We start from the raw sequence: 22,190 nt of genomic DNA on the forward strand, positions 1-22,190 counted from the left end.
GTGATGAATCAACTTTTTTTCTTAATGGCTTTGTAAATAAGCATAACTGTGTCGCAATGGCGCTCCGCCACACTACGCATGGCATGTCTGACAGTGGCTCGATCAACGGTATCCTGACAAATGGATTGGCGCTATGGAATGGCCGGCGAGATCTCCGGATTTAACGCCATTGGATTTCTTTCTCTGGGGTTGTTTGAAGACAATGGTATACAAAACTCCTCCGCAGGACATTCAGGATCTAAGACATAGGATTACTGACACTTGCAGACAAATTAATAACGAAACATTTACAAAAGTCCGACAGAAATTCGAGAATAGATTGTACTTTTGCTTAGCTACCAATGGTGAACATTTTGAACATCTAATAGAGTAAGGTACATTTATTTAATCGCAATAGCTATTATTTTATTTTTTATTATAAATAATTTTCTTTTTGTCCTATTTTACGAGAACGAATCAACCAATTCCAGTTTCCTAAACGGGGTTGAGTGAGGATTTTTAAGATCTTTAAAATGATGTGTTACAAGATAGGGGGTGCCATTTAAAATTATTAAAAGGGGATAGCTAGGAGTAAGGGGGTTAAACCTAAAATACCACTGGCACTGGTTTTAAATTTCCCCCTTGATATCTTAATTGACATGTTTTTTGCCTACGGCAAATTCTCCCTGCTAAACGAAGTACTAGGGGTGGGAAGTTTTGAAATGAACGCACTGTATATTCAATAAAGGAAATCAAATATTTGGCATGGTAGCAGCGATGAGATATATTTGATTTCCTTTATTGAATATTCAATATATAAAGGAAATATTAACTTAATCACTCAGAACAAAACTGCCCATTTCAGAAAGTGAGCTGATGCCAAATATCACTGAAGGGATTCAAGAAAAGATAATGAGACATGTGAATAAAAACTAGTACTTTTTAACTAGCATATGCCAGGTCTAGTAAGTATTTCATCAAATCAGTGTGAATAAAAATTTGTAGAAAATACTAGGTCAAGTCTAGTAGAATCCGGAAAAACCCAAGCACTTACTCGCGGGGTAGTACATGCTAGACCAAGTAAATGCTAGGTTTTAACGTTCCTATCACGACATGTTCTCCCCTCCCCTACCTTTCAGTCTACACCACATCGGCGGCCTCTCTCTCACTCTGTTCAACCACGTGCTAGAAGATGTATTCATCATCAGAAGAATCTGACAATGATTTTAATGAAATAAAAAAAATTGATCACACTCTGTTTGTACGTTTCCTTTCGGATCACATTGTCTTACTTAGCAAATCAAAAATCCCTGCTGTGATGAATGCTAAGAAAGAAGCTTGGGAAACCTTACGTTCTGACTACTGTGGTGCATTGGGGAAACAAGTTACTGTAGGCCAACTAATAAAAGCATTGAACAATGTTAAGTCTACCGTCAAGAAGAAGAGTGACGTAAAAGTGGCGGGAGTTGATAGAAGATGATAACCGAGTATTCCATAAAATCCCGGGTAATATTTTAGTTGGCACAAGTGCCGGACTCCCAGTTCAGCAACCAACCAGTGATGACATCTAAGAAAGTTTGCCGAATACAGAAACTGAAGGGAAACCAAATAAAAATAAAGAATCGAAGAGTCAAGAAACAAAGAAGCCGATGAAAACTAAATCTGATGCCGACCACCACGAAAATAAGATCAGAAAAAGTGGAAAAATTGTGTCGAATCATGAAGCAGATGAAACTAAAGACCTGTCCACACCGCAGTTGCAAAGGATTGTTTTGTTGCAACAATACAAACTGAATAAGATCATACTGGAGAAGGAAACTATATTGTTGGAAACCATGAAGAAGCAAACCGTTGAAAAGTCTACTCAAACTGATGTAACTGTTGATGATTGCCATACTCTATTCACATTGTAATTAATTGTAAGCTACATGAGTTATATTTTCCTTTGGATTGTAATAATGTAGGATTCTAAGGATTCAATTCTTACCATTGTAATCAAACTTGTAATTTGAAATAATTCAGTAATGGAGTGAATAAAAACTAGTATATAAAATAAGATGATTTTATTCAGTAAATAAACAAAACCCATATCCCCAAAAAAAATATATAAAAAATTGTGTGCAAGTAGGTGCTTGCGTGAGAAAAACATGAAAACGTTACTAAGTTCAATTTCACAAAAACAATTTCCTCACTGAATATTCAAATACGCCATCATATTGGCACGCTTGTCTTTGCTTCTCAATGTTGTGTCGGAATTTTCATAACGAACCACCCCAGGTTGGTGATCTTCATTTGGGACGCTATCAAGATCCCCATACTCAAAGTCATCCTTTAGCTGCTTGGTAATGTTGTGTAGCACAGCGCAACTGACTACCACTTGTGGAATGTTGTTTAATGCAACTCTAACACAGTTTCTCAGGATTGGGATTTCCAACTGGCCAAAACACCTTTCTATTATAACCTTTTCTCTAGCATGGATTAGATTGAACTCTCGTTCTTGGTGCGTTCGTGGAGGCTTGAACGGTGTAATCAACCACGGCGATAAACGGTATCCTGAATCTCCTAAAAGACAAACTGCTCCATCATACTGTGACACGATGTCTCTGACACGACTATTCCTCCACACTCTGCCGTCATGAACACTGTCGGACCACTCCGCACTAATATTTGTAAACTGTTCCAATACATTGCATGTTGCCTGGACATTTATACTAGGATATCATTTTCTACAAATATACTCATCACCGTGCAGCCCAGGCTTTTGTATCTGAATTTGAGTACAATCAAGGGCACCAATTACAGACGGCAAACGAAAATGTCTCTGCCACAAAACCTTAGCCTCGGTCATATCTTCAGCTGTAGTTGGAAACCGTATCCAATTATGAAATTGTTCAACAACTCTACTCATCACGTACCTTATAGTCTTGTTAGCAATAGTACGATGTACACCCATATCTTGAGCTACACCAGACTGAAAGCCAGGATCACCCACAAACCTCAGACATATTTCCATTTGCTGTCTTCTGGAAATACCACCGCCACGAGTATTACCTTCTTCAAGAAACTGTGCCGCAAGAAAATCAACAGTCTCACTGCTAAACCTGTACAGTTCTTTACAATTACGTTCGTTTATTCCAGAGCGAACAGAATAAATTTTACGTTGACGAAGAGGCATAAACTCAGCCATGATCAACAACAAACTGTGGACTGAGCAGACAGGTAGTAAATGCTAGGAAAAAGTCTAGCATGCCCCAGACCAGGCTTGAAAATATCGAAGCATATGCTACGGAACAATCTACTTCAAAAGTTTTATTCACACCATTTTTTAAGCATTTACTACTCGTCCGGGAAAACTCTAGAACTTACTACCCCTAGCAAGTGCTAGTGTGTTTATTCACACAAAACGTAGCATTTACTTAAGAAATCCCTAGTATTTGCTTATACTAGTTTTTATTCACATTACTGAATATTAGCGAATGAAGAACAAAAGTTATATTACAATAGAGAAGCAGAAGACTTGCGGCCTTCAAAAGAAGGAGATTATGTGTATTACAGACGAGGTGAAGTTTGGGTGACAGCTAAAATAAAGAGAGTTCATTCATCTCCTACGACCTATGTTGTAGATGCAGATGACGACCAACTTTTGAGAAACAGAAAATTATAATATAAAATAATAATATAAGTAATTGAACTTGAACGGAGAGATGTTACATATTATATCATTATACTTTTGATGACAACTAGATATAAGTATTATGATTAGGAACTGTCATGTTTGTTACCAAAATAAGTTGTTGAATGATTAGCTGTTGAAGTTAATATTTCCTTTATATATTCAATAAAGAAAATCAAATATATAAAAACTTCATCCTTCCATTTTGTAATTAATTTTAAATGAATCATCTATTTTATCCTTACTTTAACAATATATTCTCAATAGAAAATGATTTTGTATCATAAAAATTATGAATGAGAAGTTGTCAAGAGAAGAGTTGCCTACAATAAGAAAACCAATTTCTCAACCATCAGTTGGTCAGTCGGTAGCCAAGCGGTTCGGTGTGGGTGCTTTGTTCACTCACTCGAATTGACTGCCGTGCTGGTCGGTGGTTCAAGCCCTAGTCTGAACGATCGATCTTCACTTGCTACCGACAACCCGTGTTAGGAATCACACGTTAAAAGGTAAGACCTCGTTAATCCTTGGCTCGCACAAGTTTCGACTTCTGAGGGTTGTCGTTCGTAGGGGTGCGACAGCTGGTTAACGGAAAAACAGATTTTAAACAGATCACGATGCATTTTGGTGGAAGCGATGTTTATCCGTGCAACAAACACATTTACAAAAATTTGGGAAAATTTTGTCTCACATTTTGAATAACAATTCCTCTCTCTAACCATTCATTATAGCTATATGAACACCCAATAATACAAAAGTAAGATTTTTTTTAATTTTTAATTTCAATTTACATAAATAACATACCTATTATTAGGCAATGTAAATAATTTTTCTCCACTCTGAATGATTTTCGATTCATACAATAGGTATATAAAAAATTTAATCGAAAATAATCATGGAATATGAGTTTTGCGTGAATATGAGTTTTTACCTCATGAATTGGAAGATGATCGACAGTCACTTCAAGCATGTTAATGTACAGACCGTCTGTCGCGTTTTCTTCAAGAAATAAAGCTTCACTAATGTTATTTCCATTTCACAAATATTGACAAAATTAAATATTATAGTTGTTATGTACTTCTAGAGAAAAACATTCGTAACTTCATTAGCAACAAGTTGTTTATTTACTTTACCATTGAAACAAACTCAAGATCATATACAGTGAGTATTCATATTTCATAGGAATGAAATTTCTCTATTTTTAGTCTCCCACAGACTTTCGATTGGTTTACTGCTATTCGCATGAAGCTGGTGGGTTTTGAAATGACTATTTCAAAACCTCAATCAGAACCTCTTCATTCAGTAAAGTCAACAAACCGGTTAAAAAAAAATTCTGCACTAAATGTAAAACATACCCGTACTTCCATTACGATTTGGATTCCTTCGCCCTCCTGATCTATTCTACCAGAACAATATTCGATACAATGATTTTTATTCAAGAAATAACCTGGAAACCATTATTCTCAGTTCTGAAGGTATTTTCATTTCTTCTTATCTTGGATTTAGGTTGTAGAATGTGCACCCTAGTCTGGACTTGTGACAGCTTCCGACAGCCATCTTGGTTCAATCAGGTTGGAGCTTGGCTCCCTTACCCTTTCGGCTGATGTTTGTCAGGAGGACAAACAGGTCAAGACTGATCATGAGATGGCGGCATGAATGTCCTCAAACATCAGTCCCTCCCTTCACGGTGGACCTCTGCCTGGCTGGGGTGTTTGGACAAAGATATTGTTCATCTTTTAAAGGGGACTTGAGGGCCTCATTCGACAGAGTATCTGGGCCTTCTAGATCGGGAGAAGTCGTATACAGCATAATCTATAGCTTCTCTAACTAACGGATTATCGTGGGTTTCTGCGCAATCAAAGACTTGCCGATTCTTCACTTGAATGGACTGCTGAATGGAAGGCAGCTGCAGATCTCTGCGAATGGCTTCGTTTCGTACGAACTACGAAGCATTCACAATCATCCGTATTAACGTGTTTTGCAATCTCTCCAGAATGGAGATATTAGATGAGCCGCTTGTCCCCAGAAGCATGAAGCATACCTACATGATGACAGGCTTGAACATCGTTTTATAGATTGTAACTTTGTTCTTTAGGCTTAATTTGGAACGTGTATTGATCAGATGGTACAGACTTTTGATCCGACCCTCGATCTTTGCCTTCACGATTGTGATGTGCGGCTTCCAGGTGAGCCTACGGTCTATTTGAAGACCAAGGTACTTTACCCGCGCTTGCCAGTCGATCTCCTTTCCAGAGATCTTCACTTTCCTAGCCGGAAAAGATAGCATTCTTTTCATGGTTCTCGCCTGAGTTTTTCCGGGTTCACTCGGATCTTCCATTCGAGGTACCAGCGCTCGAGGTCGTCCAATGCACGTTGCATGTAGACTTCGCCGAGCTCCCGACCCATGGAATATGAGAGGAGAGCCGTGTCATCAGCGTACAGAGATATCTTAACACGCTCTGACCTCGGATGGTCGCTGGTGTACAGGGAATACAGCGTCGGTGAAAGCACGGCCCCCTGTGGCACTCCAGGGGGGATCTCTCTGTTGTCGGACATGAATAATGCCGTTGCCATGGTTGCCCCAGCCCGCAGGCCTTTCAACTGGCATCTTCCCTCTGTCTAGCGCCACCCCTGTCAAGGGAACCCCTACTCCTCCATACTCTCCCCCCCATCGCATCACCGCCGCAGAACGACGCCAATGCGATGGGACGAATCAGCGGGGCAGAAGACCCATTTCTTTATTTTCAAAAAATAAAATTATTACATTCTCATTACATTTCTTACAAACTAAACATTTTTCTAATTCTAGTACATCTATGTATTTTATTTGTCTTATCAAAGTGACCCAAACTAACCAAAAACAAGATCAAAAATATTCTACTCAATTATATTTCCTAATAAGTAAATATAAATAAAAATCAATTCTATATCCCACCCCATATCCCATTTCGCTTACAATATTCCTCATATGCCGGATTCCTGCAGTTTAACAGACATGTGTCCAGCCCTGACCGTCATATCCGTCCCGCTACCCACTGATGACCTACCCACGATTCTCCATCGAGCTGGTAACCTGCCTAAATCATTCCCTTTCATTCTTCACCACACTTTCTGCCCATTCATTCGCGAACCTTATCCACTCGTTCTTTTTCCCGTTTTCATCCCTCAGAGTCATTTCCCCATTTTCCCTCTCCATTCTTTCCTTCCACTCGCGCCATCCAATCCTGTCACCTATCATGCATCTATCGATCACATGTTCTGCCGTTTCCGGCTCCCCATACCCACATAGGCAGAGAACCTCCGGTCCCAGACTGAATCGCGCCAGGTATCCCGGAAAATTCCCATGTCCCGTGAGAAGCTGGATCGCCTTCCGCGACAGATCTAGTGATTCATTCCCGACTGTTTTACAGAATCTGTAAAACAGTCGCCCAGTCATTCCCCTCTCTCATTCCCTCTGCCATTCTCTCTTAATGTTCTCTTTCACTCTTTTCCTCTCCTCTAATTTACTATATGTTTGTCTTACGTGCAGAGTGATCTGCTCCTTGTCCATCCCGTTGTGGGCCTCTTCGTAAGCTTTCGCATTTCCAATGTTACCATCTTCATGCCCCCTCCTCCATACGATTTGGGTACGCACTCCCCTCTCACTCCTCTCCTCAATCATCCTCTGTATCTTTGCTATTCTTTTATTCCTCACTCTTCCTGCACTCACTCTTTCAACTGCCATAGCAGAGTCGCTGACAACCCTCAGGTTCTCCTCCCTGTTCCACATACCAATCACCCGCTCTATCGCTACTGACTCCGCTTCATTCACACTACTGAGCCAGGTGATCCTTTCATTCCCTGTGGTCCATTCCTCCCCTCTCCTTTTATACGCCCATCCTTTCCCCATCCTTTCTTCCTCCATTCTCATTCCGGCGTCCACTGTTGTCGGACAGAGAGCCATTTACTCTAACCTGAACCTGCATGTCTTGTTGCCTTAACCGTATTAAGAATAAGCAGAATTATTTTGACTATATTCACACGAAACATTTTTATTTCCTTTCCAGTACAAACAGCGGGAAATTCATTCTCTTGTTGATGAGTAGTTTCTATCGTCCCATGAGCTTGAATAAGGGGAAAAAAAGCTACAGTTGAAAGGTTATCCACTAAACGATTTAATGAATAATCTTTGATTTTATTTTGACTTTGCGTTTCTTTTCACCTTGGTTAGATATTTTTCGTGCTTCTATATATTGATTACGGGTTTCAAACATGTTTAAATCAATTCACACCTGCATAGGCATATAATAGTGCCAATTTACACAGAATCAATGAGATGAAAGATCTTGGGATCATTTTTACTGGTGAGTTCAATTTCTCTCGTCACATTGAATCTGAATGTTATAGAAAAATGAGCTTTGTCATAAGATCTAGACGTGAATTCAGTCACGATACTTGTTTGTTACTCTTAACTCCATTGTTCGTTCTAAGCTGGAATATGGTTGTGTCATTTGGAATCCAAATACCTTTTTATATTCTGATACCATAGAAAAAGTCCAGAAACGATTATTAAGAACACTCTTTTTCAGAAAACACAATGTCTGGCTTTTATTTATATCGTATTCTAGCCAATTACAAGAATTTAATATGCAACCATTGAAAGACCGCCGTGAATCCTCAGAAGTGATTTTTGTTGGTAACATTCTTAGAAAACTGAAAGAACCTGAAATTCTCTATACTATTAATTTTGTTGTACCTGACGTAAAACTGAGAAGGTGAGACAATCTATTTCGTGTCTCAAACAATTTGTCTCCTCTTCAACAATGTCTCGAAACCGTTAACAGAATGGTGAGGAACTTTGAACTGGATATATTCAGTATTACAGAGGGGCAACTCCTCCGAATGCTCAAATGTGCCTGAATCTTTTTACGGTCATTTTATTATTTATTGTTCTATATTGTTATATTTTATATCGATATTAACTGTATCAATGGTACTCAATGAATACTATACAGTGTCTTCATTTCAAAACTTCCTACCCCTAGGACTTCGTTTAGCAGGGAGAATTTGCCGTAGGCAAAAAACACGTCAATTTAGATATCGAGGAGGAAGTTAAAAATCAGTTTAATCCCCTTACCCCTAGCTACCCCCACTTAATTATTTCAAATGGCACCCCTATCTTGTAACACATCATTTTAATGATCTTAAAAATCGTCACTCAACCCAGTTTAGAAAACTAAAATTGGTTGATCCATTCTCATAAAATAGGGCAAAAAGACAATGAATTATAACAAAATACAAAAATTTATGGAACCGCTACCACTGACTCAATAACGGTATGTTTATGTCTCTTTTTTACACAGAGTTTTTTGCTTTAACTGAAAGTGAGACAAGGGCACACAGTTGCTTCTTGGCTTCAGTTACAATGAAATAGTGAAAACATTTATCAGAATTAGTCAAGTGGTGTCAGTTGCACTGACAGTAATAGAAATCTTGATAGTGTACACTTTACAGGAAAGAACTAAAATTATTTTTATTTATGAAGCTGAAGATGAGTGTGCCCGGGTTTTTAATGAAAGGCATGCAGGCCAAAATGTGAGTCACCGATATGTTCTAGACTGTAGACCTTATTCAAAAATTTGAAGAGAAAGAACTAAACAAGTTCTCTCCTTACAAAATCAGTATTCTTCAGCAACTCAGGGAGGATAACTATGATAGGAGAATTGAATTTTGTGGAATAATGACTGCGAGAATTCAAAATGACCCAAATCTAATAAAAAATATGTGCTTCAGTGATGAATCAACTTTTTTCCTGATTACTTTGTAAATAAGCATAACTGTAGATAATGGGATAATGAAAATCCACACTTGTTTCGAGAGGATCATACGCAATTTCCACAAGTAATAAACCGGAATTCTTGGAAACGAAATAATTGGCCTATTTTTATTGAAGAAAATTTACCTGGTCAATTGTATTTAAACTTATTGGAAAATGTAATCGATACACTCATAACACAGTTCTCAGAACGCCAAGTTGGTGAAGAAGACAATCCGCTCTTGACTGAACAAAATTCACATTTTCAGCAGAACGGCGCACCGCCACACTATGCATTGCATGTTCGACAGTTGCTCGATCAACGGTATCCTGACAAATGGATTGGCAGAAGAGGCGCTCTGGAATGGCCAGCAAGATCTCCGAATTTAACGCCATTGGATTTTTTTCTGGGGTTATTTGAAGACAATGGTATACAAAACACCCCCGCAGGACATTCAGGATCTAAGACACAGGATTAGTGACACATGCAGATAAATTAATAACGAAACATTTACAAAAGTCCGACGGGAAGTCGAGAAGAGATCGTACTTTTGCTTAGCTATCAATGGTGAACATTCTGAATACCTAATAAAGTAAGGTACATTCATTTAATTGAAATAGCTATTATTTTATTTTTCATTATAATTAATTTTCTTTTTGTCCTATTTTACGAGAACGGATCAACCAATTTCAGTTTTCTAAACGGGGTTGAGTGAGGATTTTTGAGATATTTAAAATAATGTGTTACAAGATAGGAGGTGCCTTTAAAATTATTAAGTGGGGGTAACTAGGGGTAAGGGGGTTGAACCTAAAATACCACTGGCACTGGTTTCAAACTTCCCCCTCGATATCTAAATTGACGTGTTTTTGCCTATGGCTGATTCTCCCTACTAAACGAAGAACTAGAGCTGGGAAGTTTTGAAATGAAGGCACTGTATGTAAGGAACTCAAAAAAAACTATGCATCATGTAAGTGGAAACCATTTTGTTTATTGTTCAATATAAATAAATTTCTATTCTATTCTATTCTATCATTGAGCCATTACAACTACTAAATATTTCTTAAAAAGTTATCAACATCACCAAAAATTTCAAAGCATCAACTCTCTGGCTCTCTCAATTGTATTTAATCTGTATTCAGTAACATCTGGTTATGAATCGAAATATTATATTTACTGTAAATTCATTGCTTTACACAATAAAATAATCATGTGGTTAAATGATATCATTTCCACTTCACGAGGCCATACATTAGTCACATATCACTCAACTATGTATATATTTATAATTTGTAGAATAATCAAATGGATGATAAATTTTGAGAATGTGACTGTCAGAATTAATAGCAAATAATTTTTCGTCAGGAGAACCGAAATGGTACTTAGGCGAACCTCTCACTCTCTCCGCTTTATTATCATTGGAGAGTTCTATAAAATTTATTTTCAGCGGTAGTTTAAAAAATCAAAATATTTAAGCCTGTATTAATTTTCTGTATTGTTTCATATCTTTTCAAATCAACGTTGTCATTGTGTTAAACGTATCTGTTATATCGAATTTAGTTAAAATTTTGGAACACTGCATCAAAAGTAGACTGTTAATATTTTTCACGAAGCGTCATGTTATAACAGAACGTCAATATGGCTTTATACACAATTCTAATGCTGAAAATGCTATCTTAGACCTAACAAAAGAAATAACCACTTCTCTTGAAAAATCATCTGAGTGTTGAAATTGTGTCTCATGGTGCACAGCTGAAAAAAACTTTTCAACCTTCTGCCTGAAAACTATAAATGGTATAAGAAAATTCAAAACTGCCTTGGAAAGTTATATATAAAAAACACAATCCGTTTCTAAAATGAATACTGATCACCTTTGCTATCATTCGCCTATCAATATATTTTAAATCTAAAATACACCTTTTCCTAGCTCTCCTGCCAACAACTCACTTGATATATGAAATTATAACTCCACCAATATCGAATTTCAACACTCAAATCGCGATCAGTTTCTGAACTAAACATTCACGACACAACGGCGATACTCATCCCCACATGCTATTCGTCACCGTAACATGACTACAAATTTAATTTTATGACTCTTCAACCAATCATAAAACACGGTTAGTAAAAATCATCCAATACGAATAGCCAATTCTTCAGTCCACGTGGACTAGTTGACAGTGACTTTATTTTTCTGTATTGGTTTCTTTGGCTTTTGGGAGCGCCGTCACTTCCAGTATGCACAATACCGGTTACTTCGGCTATACCTGAACTAAACAACTAAGCCTGATATAAACGAAGTATAGAAAAGTAAATTCACTATACTATAACAATTTTCAATTGAAGTTAACTCATATACAAATTGAACTGAGAGCTAACGGCAACAATGTTAAATGTTAGAACTAAATTCTTACCGGGGTCATTTTTATTGTCTATGCATCGCCATTGCAAATAATTGAAAAGTAGGATGATTACATAAAATTTGCTCTTCGTAACAAGATAGCTTCTGCATATCGATAGGATGTACGAGCGAATAGGTGAACCAGTTCGTTAAATACTTTGAAACATCGGTAAACTGATCAACACTTCGCAGGTCTATTATATTTGCGTCCTTGAAATGTCATAACTAGTCATTCGGTTTCTTTATTATCAAGCGTCCTTGTGAAGCGCCCTCTTGTGAAGGTGACTTTGTTTTGTATTTATTAAATATATTTTATTATATTCATTGAATAGACTGTTATATTTATTAACTTTAAAATATAAGATAGATATTCCCATACTTGTTTTTCAAAATACATTATCATAGATTTTCATCACATTCACACTTTATTGTGAGATAATTAGTGGACCTAGTCATTACACTCCGGTATAAATGTTCGTTAAAATCAGGTATAACTGTCATTAATTAGTTCCTAGAAAATTATTAGTTTCTAGGTAGATAGTAATATTTCAAAAAATATATATAAATCACAATGTATGTAGAATTCAGTTTGTTAGTGAACACGCTTGAAAAACCTATTGTGCAGCGAAACACGTGTTGCGGATTTGTTAATCTGTTCTAGTGAAAATCTCACAATAAAGTGTTTTTCAAAATACATCAACTTCAAAATAATTCTTGAAGTAAATAAATAACTGAGAAATAGCTGAATAATATCATTAAATTTTATTATTTTTATAGTATTAAGATGGATGCCGTAGCAGGTCCAAGTAATGTACAAAGAGAGCGGAATTTTATGTCGTTAGAAAAAAAAAAGATTGTCTGTAGAGTGTATGAAAATTTAAGAAAAATACACTCCGTACAGTGGAAGCTGTAGCCCAGTGTTCATTTATCCGTGTCGACAATTGAACGCGTTGTATGTGAAAAAAAAAAAGGTGACTGGGATTGTGCAAGCTCCAAAAGTGCATTGTCGTGGTAGAAAAAAAAATTGAATTGGACGAGTAGGTACCAGAAAAATTTTGTACGCTATACCATTCATTCTTTCTTTTTTGAAAATAAAGCGCCAACCCTCTAACCCATTAGGACAAAGGTAATGAATGATGATCTCATTCCAAAAATGAGCAAAGAGATTTTAAGGAAAATAATAAAAGAAAATTTAAAATACTATATATGTAAAACGATCCCGTAAATCTGTCTCAATAGAAAGAGAAGATATAGTCTCATGGCGACGGAGATATCTTCGCTCTATTAAAGAAATGCGTTCTGCTCATAAAAATATTTATTATCTGGACGGAATGTGGGTGAATGTTGGTCACACAGTATCTAAGATCTGGCAAGATACTACTGTAACTAGTTATCGTGAAGCATTTGTGGACGGTTTATCAACAGGGTTAGGCGGACCAACAGGTAAAGGGCAATGACTAATTGTCGCCCATATAGGTAGTGAGGGTGGCTTTTTAGACGATAGTGCATAAATTTTTTTATAAAAAAAAAACGAGGGATTATCACGAAGACATGGATACCCAACACTTTGAAGGATTGCTTGAATCCCTTCTTTCACGAGTCGAGCCAAATTCAGTAATATTAATGGATAACGATATCACAGCCGATCAGTAGAACAGCTGCCAACTATGACCTCCAGAAAATCAGACATGCAAAGTTGGTTAGGACAAAAAGGAATTCCATTTTCCGAGGACATGGTCGAAGCCGAGCTTATGAGTGTCATTAAACAGCATCGTGACAGATATCGCTAGTAGAATTGGCCGCGGTGGTAGTGCGCCCGACTCACGATTGGAAGGTCGTGGGTTCGATTCACGCCTCAACCAGATATTTTTCTCGAGAGAATTTATCTGGTTGAAGCTGGGATGATTCTGCAACCGTGTTAGGAATCACACGTTAAAAGGTAAGACCTCGTTAGTCCTCAGCTCTCACAAGTTCTCAACTTCTGAGAGTTGTCGTTCGTATGGGAGCGATAGCTGATTAACGGAAAAACAGATTTTAAACAGATGTGGTGGATACAATAGCCCGTGCTGAAGGAATCACTATTTTGAGACTCGCTCCTTACCATTGCGAGTTAAACCCGATAGAATTGATCTGGGCTCAAATTAAGGGTTACGTAGCTCGTGACATAAAATTTCTGATGTCCAACGTTCATTAGAACTCGCAATGGAACGGATACGGAAAGAAAATTGGGCTAATGCTGTAGCCCATGTGATCAAGAAAGAAGAGAAAATGTGGAGACTGGACGAGATGGTAGAGACTGTTTTCAACCAAATAATAATAGATTTAAGCGTGACTGGGGATTCCTCTTCGGACGAGTCAATGGATTCTGAAACTTCATAAGCATAACATAGGTAATTATTTCTTTGCTTTGTAATTCTCTTTATATATGAAAGAAACATAATAATTGTTTTGTAAATTTTTCTGTTTTTTGAAATACTGTATTAAGCATAATAAGAAAATGTAATCAGTTTTACTATTGACACCAGGTAGCGCCACCTACTATAACAATTTTGACGTAATTACCTATGTGTTTAAATAAATGAAAACATTATTTTGGTACGCCTCTGCAGAGTTGGTAAGAGGATTATTCGTTGGTCACTTCAAGTGCGACGTTGCTAATGAATCACCTTCAATTGAAAATTGTTATAAGTATATATAAGAGTCATTTTAGCACTGTAGATGCGAATTTGGCGAAATATTTGAAATTTCCTCCATTTTGAGTTTTTGATTGCTTATATCTGGCAACGCTTTGGTTAGATTTTGATTTTTAACCCGAAAGAAAGCCGTCGTGGAAGTTTCTACATACCCTTTGATTTTGGCAAGGCTTTCTACAGTTCTACTAATTTCTTTGATGCTATATCCGAACGTGTTTCCACGTTTAACAATGTTTTCAGTGTAGATAATTCCAAACACGTTACGAGTATTTAATAATTTTATCTTGTTATTAATATATTTTGCTTTTTGAATAGGAAAAAACATACCTTCATATACGTCTCCATCACCTCCAATCAAAAAATTGTATCCAATATCCGACCAGCCGTTACTCTCGATGTGGAAGGTTTGGATATGCCTAGTTTGATAAATACATTGAGCTCTGGAGTAGCACACTTCAGTTGCAGTGTGATGAACTATCACTAACGAAACAGGAAGTTTGAGAGGATCTGTTGGTTCAATGGGAGGTTGAGCGAGCCACGTGAATCTGGATATTATGTGCACCTTTGCATTGATTGTTTCGTTTGAATCTGAAAAGAGGAATGAAAATTGTTAATTTGCCAATTTATTATTATAATCACTTTCAATATTCTATAATCTTACATAGGTCGTCTATAAAATTATAGAGCTTTAACGTATAGAGCACGGAAAAAGTGGCTTCATTTTTGAGGAAACGAGATAATAAAATTGCACATAGAACAAGTAATACATTCGGAAAAATAGTTGAAAATAATGAAGATGAAACATCCAAATTCGAAAAATCAGAAGTATATAAATTAAAGTGTGGAACGTGTCCTAAGATATATATATTGGTCAAACTGACAGATAAATTAGGAATCGAATTCAGGAACATCATATGAGCTACGTAAATAAAACAAATTCAACATATTCAAATCATCTCTCAGAAAAAATCAAATCTTTAACGGAGAGTTCGAAATTTTACACATAGAAAATAAAGGTTTAAAACTGAATCATTCAGAAGCAATGGAAATTAATAAACCTGAAAATTCAAACATTCTAATAAGTGACCACATATATATATATATATATATATATATATATATATATATATATATATATATATATATATATATATATATATATATATATATATATATATATATTTTTGAATGCTGCAACTAATTTCTCCTTTATTTTCAGTATTTTACTATTGATGTAAGTTATTTATATTTATATATATATATATATATATATATATATATATATATATATATATATATATATATATATATGACTAGTTCAGTTTGAGGAGTGCCAGATGATGACAGTACTACCAACTGTCGAAAGCGCTCGCAGATAATTAATAGAAGATAGGAAGCTTCAAATCCTTTTTGTAGAATTCAATATTGAAATACTCAAAATAAAGGAAAATTAGTTATGTTATGAGAACTTACTAACGTGAGAATAAAATATTAAATGTTTCAAAAACAGATAGAAAAACATTAAATAATGACAGTTGATGAAAATTCTTGACTGACAATGTCAAGTAGGAAAATTCTGAATGATACTCGAATTACTAGATCTTTTATTTTCTTTATCATATTTCAGAAGGTACGTGTAAATTTTGCTAAGACTATCAATATCAGTTCGTTTATTCATTGAATGTTCTTCGTTATTAATATGTATCATTTCCAAAAATATTCTTTCAGTTGTATTGGTTTCTCTATCTAAAATATTTGGATTTTCAAAATTCATTTTATGATCCTCCGAATTAACATGTTCTGTTAATACACAAGAATTAACATTTCGTCTACAGTCGCTCTTATGGGAACTGATGCGACTACTTACAGGTCTAGATGTTTGTCGTACATATGTTTTAGAACAATCCATACAAAAAATTTTGTATACCAAATTGGATTTTTGTTTATTTGAAATTGGAGCTTTTAGTTTACTGTATAATTTAGATATAGAATTGACATTTGTTTTAGATATTTTGAGGTTATTATTTCTGAATACACTAATTAATTTTGGTGTCAATTCTTGAATATATGGGAGTGATTCAATATGAATCATTATTATTTTGAAAGTTTGTTCTTTCACAAAATAAAATTCTGTTTACTAAAGATTTAGGATAAGAATTTTGGATCAGAATTTTACTGAAATTAGACAAACTTTGGTTTCGTAAATCGGGATGGGTAATTTTGATGATTCTGAAAACATAATTTTGAGAAAGCTGAAAATTATTTATAAATTCACTAAATGAAAAAGAAATTTTAATATAATAAGGATTGTCTGTTTTATAGGAAGTTGTTAAACTTGAAAAATAAAAAAAATAAAAGAGGGGGGCATTAAAGAAATGCACTGTATATCACGAAACAGTAGATTCAATATTTATTGAAATATGAACCAACACATGAAATTTGAACGGACAAAACTTTTGGAACAACCTAATACATCCTTACTGTAATATGTTTAAATAAAACTGATAATGAAATTGAATAACTAATTACTTTTATCAAGCATCTGTTTCAATAGACCAGATAATTCATATAAAAGTATTGAATAGTATATTGAGTAAGCGAACAAACAGGATTAGCCAATATTGTCTGGCAATGAACAATTTATCACTAAAATATTCCTGGTGAACATAGTTTGAGAAATAGTTATGAATTATCAATTTTTTTGTGATGTGTGCAAAAATGAGATTTATGATTTCTGCATATTGTCAATTATATAAATACTTTTGGAAGTAAGCCCGAATAATGCAAATTGTTTTGTTTTATCTGTGAGTAGTCGTGTATCTGATAATTCTGACTACATAACACCCATATTTACGGCAAATTTTAATTCAGTGTTTCAACATACCTTCTAAACTTTGAGAAATAATTTCTAATGCAAAAAGTATGAGGTGGCATTTGTTTGCAATGATTAGGTATAATACAAGTTTAATTGTCATTGAGAAGAAGCTAATTTAAGTCTCCCCCATTTTTTAACTCTTTTTCAGAATACTTTTGGTCGTATTTTTCTACATCAGTAAATATTCAAAGTATATCAACGTGGTGGATCTATGTATTGTCAGGAGATGAATGATTTCTGTATTATTTGAAAGTAAAACAGCTTAGTTTTCAGTTACTGGTTTCTGATAAATTCAAGAAGAGATCGGTTGTTTTGCAAAATAATACTTTGGTCTGATCAATGTACGGTCGCCAACAAAGTTATGCTTTTTCCCATCACCTACGCCATTAATAAAATTCAATCATGAGTTATAAAATAAAGGACAACTTCCATTTCTTGACGTTTTGGTAATGAGGATCCATTATGGAGGGCGCTGTATTTAGAAAGGAAACCAACACGTACAGGTATATTCCTGACAGTTCACATTACTGTAAACAGTACAAACGTGCTGGCTTAAATTTTCTAGTGGATCGTCTTTTGACTTTTCCTCTGACAAATGAGAGGTTCACAAAACAAAAACGTACAATACAGGAAATAGCAGCCAGTCACTAACGGTTTCTCGAGGGGTGTTGTAGATAACATATTGGCGTGAAGTTATCCACAGATTTCTGGCCACATATGCCGACGTAGAGGAAAATAAAAATCTGTGGTTGGGATACAAAATTATTAGCACCCGTACTAATATCTGTGGCTGGAAATACCTGTTCACTATAGGTTGAACGTGAAATTATTAAGACTATTTGGTGTTTAACATTTTTATAGTCTTGAGTAGATTGAGGCGTTGATAATCCTTTTCTCATCAACAATACAGATTTAGGGAAAAATAAAATTGAAAATATTAGACTTACTTTCCAATACCATCAAAATTACACAACTTCCATAGTTTCTTGAGAAGATTAACTTGGTGATACAAGTTTTCTTGTCATCTAAACAGATTTCGAAAAAGAAATTGTTGAAACAATCAGACTCATTTTTTGAGATTCCTTGTATTCATGAAAATCACACAACTCTTATAGAATCTTGAATAGATCAACTCAGTGAAAACCGTTTTCTTGTTACCCATACAGATTTCGAGAATAAAATTGTTGAAACGATCAGACTAACTTTTTAAACCCCTTGTAGAATTGAAACCAGATGATGTGCGTGCATAAAATCGCATAAATCTTATGGAATCTTGGGTAGATTGACCTAGTGATAACAATTTTCTTGTCACCCGAACAGATTTCGAAAACAAAAATGTTTAAACAATCAGACTCATTTTTTGAGATTCCTTGTAGAATTGGAACCAGAAGATGTGCGTTCATGAAAATCACACAACTCTCATAGAATCATGGATAGATGAACACAGTGAAAACCGTTTTCTTGTCACCCATACAGATTTCCAGGAAAAAATATTGAAACAATCAGACTCACTTTTTAAAACACCTTGTAGAATTGGAACTAGAAGATGTGCGTTCATGAAAATTACACAACTGTTATAAAATCTTGGGGAGATCGATATAGTTAAAACTGTTTTCTTGTCACCCATACAGATTTCGATAAAAAAAATTATACAACAATCAGACTCATTATTTTAGATTCCTTGTAGAATTGGAACCAGAAGATGTGCGTTCATGAAAATTACACAACTGTTATAGAATCTTGGGTAGATCGATATAATGAAAACTGTTTTCTTGTCACTCATACAGATTTCGAAAAAAAAATTAAAGCACCTTGTAGAATTGGAACCATATGATGTGCGTTCATGAAAATTACACAACTGTTATAGAATCTTGGGTAGATCGATATAGTGAAAACCGTTTTCTTGTCACTCATACAAATTTCGAGAAAAAAATTGTTGCAATAATCAGACTCACTTTTTAAAACACCATGTAGAATTGGAAATAGAAGATGTGCGTTCATAAAAATGACACAACCCTAATAGAATCTTGGGTATATCGACCTAGTGGAAACCGTTTTCTTGTCACCCATACAGATTTTGAGAAAAAAATTGTTGCAATAATCAAATTCACTTTTTGAAGCACCTTGTAGAATTGGAACCATATGATGTGCGTTCATGAAAATCACACAACTCTTCTAGAATCTTGGGTAGATCGATATAGTGGAAACCGTTTTCTTGTCACCCATACAGATTTCGAGAAAAAATTTGTTGCAACAATTTTTTTCTCGAAATCTGTATGGGTGACAAGAAAACAGTTTTCACTATATCGATATACCAAGATTCTATAACAGTTGTGTAGTTTTCATGAACGCACATCTTCTAGTTCCAATTCTACAAGGTGTTTTAAAAAGTGAGTCTGATTGTTTCAATATTTTTTCCTGAAAATCTGTATGGGTGACAGGAAAACGGTTTACACTATATCGATCTACCCAAGATTCTATAACAGTTATGTAATTTTCATGAACGCACATCTTCTGGTTCCAATTCTACAAGGAATCTCAAAAAATGAGTCTGTTTGTTGCAACAATTTTTTTATCGAAATCTGTATGGGTGACAAGAAAACGATCTACCTAAGATTCTATAACAGTTGTGTGATTTTCATGAACGTCTTCTAGTTCCAATTCAACAAGGTGTTTCAAAAAGTGAGTCTGATTGTTTCAATATTTTTTCTGGAAATCTGTATGGGTGACAAGAAAACGGTTTTCACTGTGTTTATCTATCCATGATTCTATGAGAGTTGTGTGATTTTCATGAACGCACATCTTCTGGTTGCAATTCTACAAGGAATCTCAAAAAATGAGTCTGATTGTTTAAACATTTTTGTTTTCGAAATCTGTTCGGGTGACAAGAAAATTGTTATCACTACGTCAATCTACTTAAGATTCCATGAGACTTATGCGATTATTATGCACGCACATCATCTGGTTTCAATTCTACAAGGGGTTTAAAAAGTTAGTCTGATCGTTTCAACAATTTTATTCTCGAAATCTGTATGGGTAACAAGAAAACGGTTTCCACTGTGTTGATCTATTCAAGATTCTTTAAGAGTTGTGTGATTTTCATGAATACAAGGAATCTCAAAAAATGAGTCTGATTGTTTCAACAATTTCTTTTTCGAAATATGTTTAGATGACAAGAAAACTGTTATCACCAAGTTAATCTTCTCAAGAAACTATGGAAGTTGAGTGATTTTGATGGACGCACATCCATTGGATATCATTTCTATATGGGGTATTGGAAAGTAAGTCTAATATTTTCAATTTCATTTTTCCCTAAATCTGTATTGTTGATGAGAAAAGGATTATCAACGCCTCAATCTACTCAAGACTCTATAAAAATGTTAAACACCAGATAGTCTTAATAATTTCACGTTCAACCTATAGTGAATAGGTATTTCCAGCCACATATATTAGTACGGATGCTAATAATTTTGTATCCCCACCACAGATTTTTATTTTCCTCTACGTCGGCATGTGTGGCCAAATATCTGTGGATAACTTCACGCCAATAGATAACATAATAAGAAAGAAATAGTTTAAGTTGAATGAACGAAATCTCGACTTTTAGAAAGGACAAAAAGCAAGATAAATATATCTCAGTTCCATACCACAAATACACGAATAACTTTGGGAAGATTTTCAAGGAACTAGATATAAAGGTGGTTTTTAAAACAATTCATACACTACAGAGACTTTTGGGAAGTCCAAAAGACAAAGTCGAGAATTCGGAAAAGTCTGGAATTTACGAAATTGAATGTAAGAACTGAGATGCAAAATATTATGGACAGATGAAAATATCTATTGAAATTAGATATAAGGAACACTTAGCACACTTAAAATATGGAAGACCTGAAAAATCAGCAGTCGGACATCATATTTTGCAACATAACCATTCCATAGACTTCAGTTCATTAAGATTAGTTAGACAAGTCAACAACAACAGGCAACTGAATGCCTATGAGAGTGTAGAAATAAGTAAACACAATAATACTATGAATAACGATGGTGGACCAATACCTAATAGTATACTATAGTCTAATTATGAGGTTTAAAAACATGAAAAATAGAGATAAAGGTCCGAAAATATGAGCAATAGCTTTATTTCCAATGTAACTTTTTGTCTTATTATTTGTTTTGGGTTTTTTGCCCAAAATAAACCAGTTCGCTGCAAAAAATTATTTTACATATTTTAACAACTACAGAGATGCATCGTCACAAATGCGAAAATACGAAACTAATCTATCTAGTAGGTCGCGATTAGCGATAGTGACAATTAAATTGGTATGACGCTGTCAGTTTGTGAATTCTCGAAATTTAATTTATACTAATTGTGTGTTGTTGTTCTGCTCTTAATTTGTTACTTTAATAATTCACTTGTTATTAAAATGGGTTTAGAATGAAACAGGCTATCGGAAATACATTTTAAAATGGTAAACAAATAATAAGACAAAAAGTTACATTGGAAATACATTTTAGGGGTTGTGTTTTCTACCCCTTACAACCATGGGGTAAACCAAATGAATTTTTGGCTAAGTGTCTTTTTGATAGTACAAAACGTTAGGTTAACTTCAATATTGTAAAATATTGTAAAAATACAATATCCATATATAATTCATTAGGATTCGCTTCGACGATTTCAGTGATGAGAGGGTTAACAGTAGTTTCTTGCATACTCAAATTCAGTTTCCCTGTTGAATTTTGATCAATAAATAGGGGTCCTACAATATGGTTACCCAATATT

At 35.0% G+C, this 22,190-nt stretch overlaps 1 protein-coding gene across 2 annotated transcripts in view; it reads right to left on the reverse strand.

The window, feature by feature from the left end:
- Positions 1-22,190, reverse strand: part of LOC111514833 (peptidoglycan-recognition protein LE) — a 142,451-nt gene that overhangs the window by 13,997 nt on the left and 106,264 nt on the right. For both annotated transcript variants that reach the window (XM_074186694.1, XM_074186693.1), the window contains exon 4: positions 14,863-15,123. In XM_074186694.1, coding sequence (XP_074042795.1) covers positions 14,863-15,123 — 261 coding nt within the window. The remainder of the gene's footprint in view (positions 1-14,862; positions 15,124-22,190) is intronic.

The sequence above is a fragment of the Leptinotarsa decemlineata genome, unplaced genomic scaffold (assembly GCF_025532065.1).
Source record: "Leptinotarsa decemlineata unplaced genomic scaffold, Ldec_3_MD MMD2_P_RNA_scaffold_4, whole genome shotgun sequence".
In the NCBI taxonomy this organism is placed as follows: Eukaryota; Metazoa; Arthropoda; class Insecta; order Coleoptera; family Chrysomelidae; genus Leptinotarsa; species Leptinotarsa decemlineata.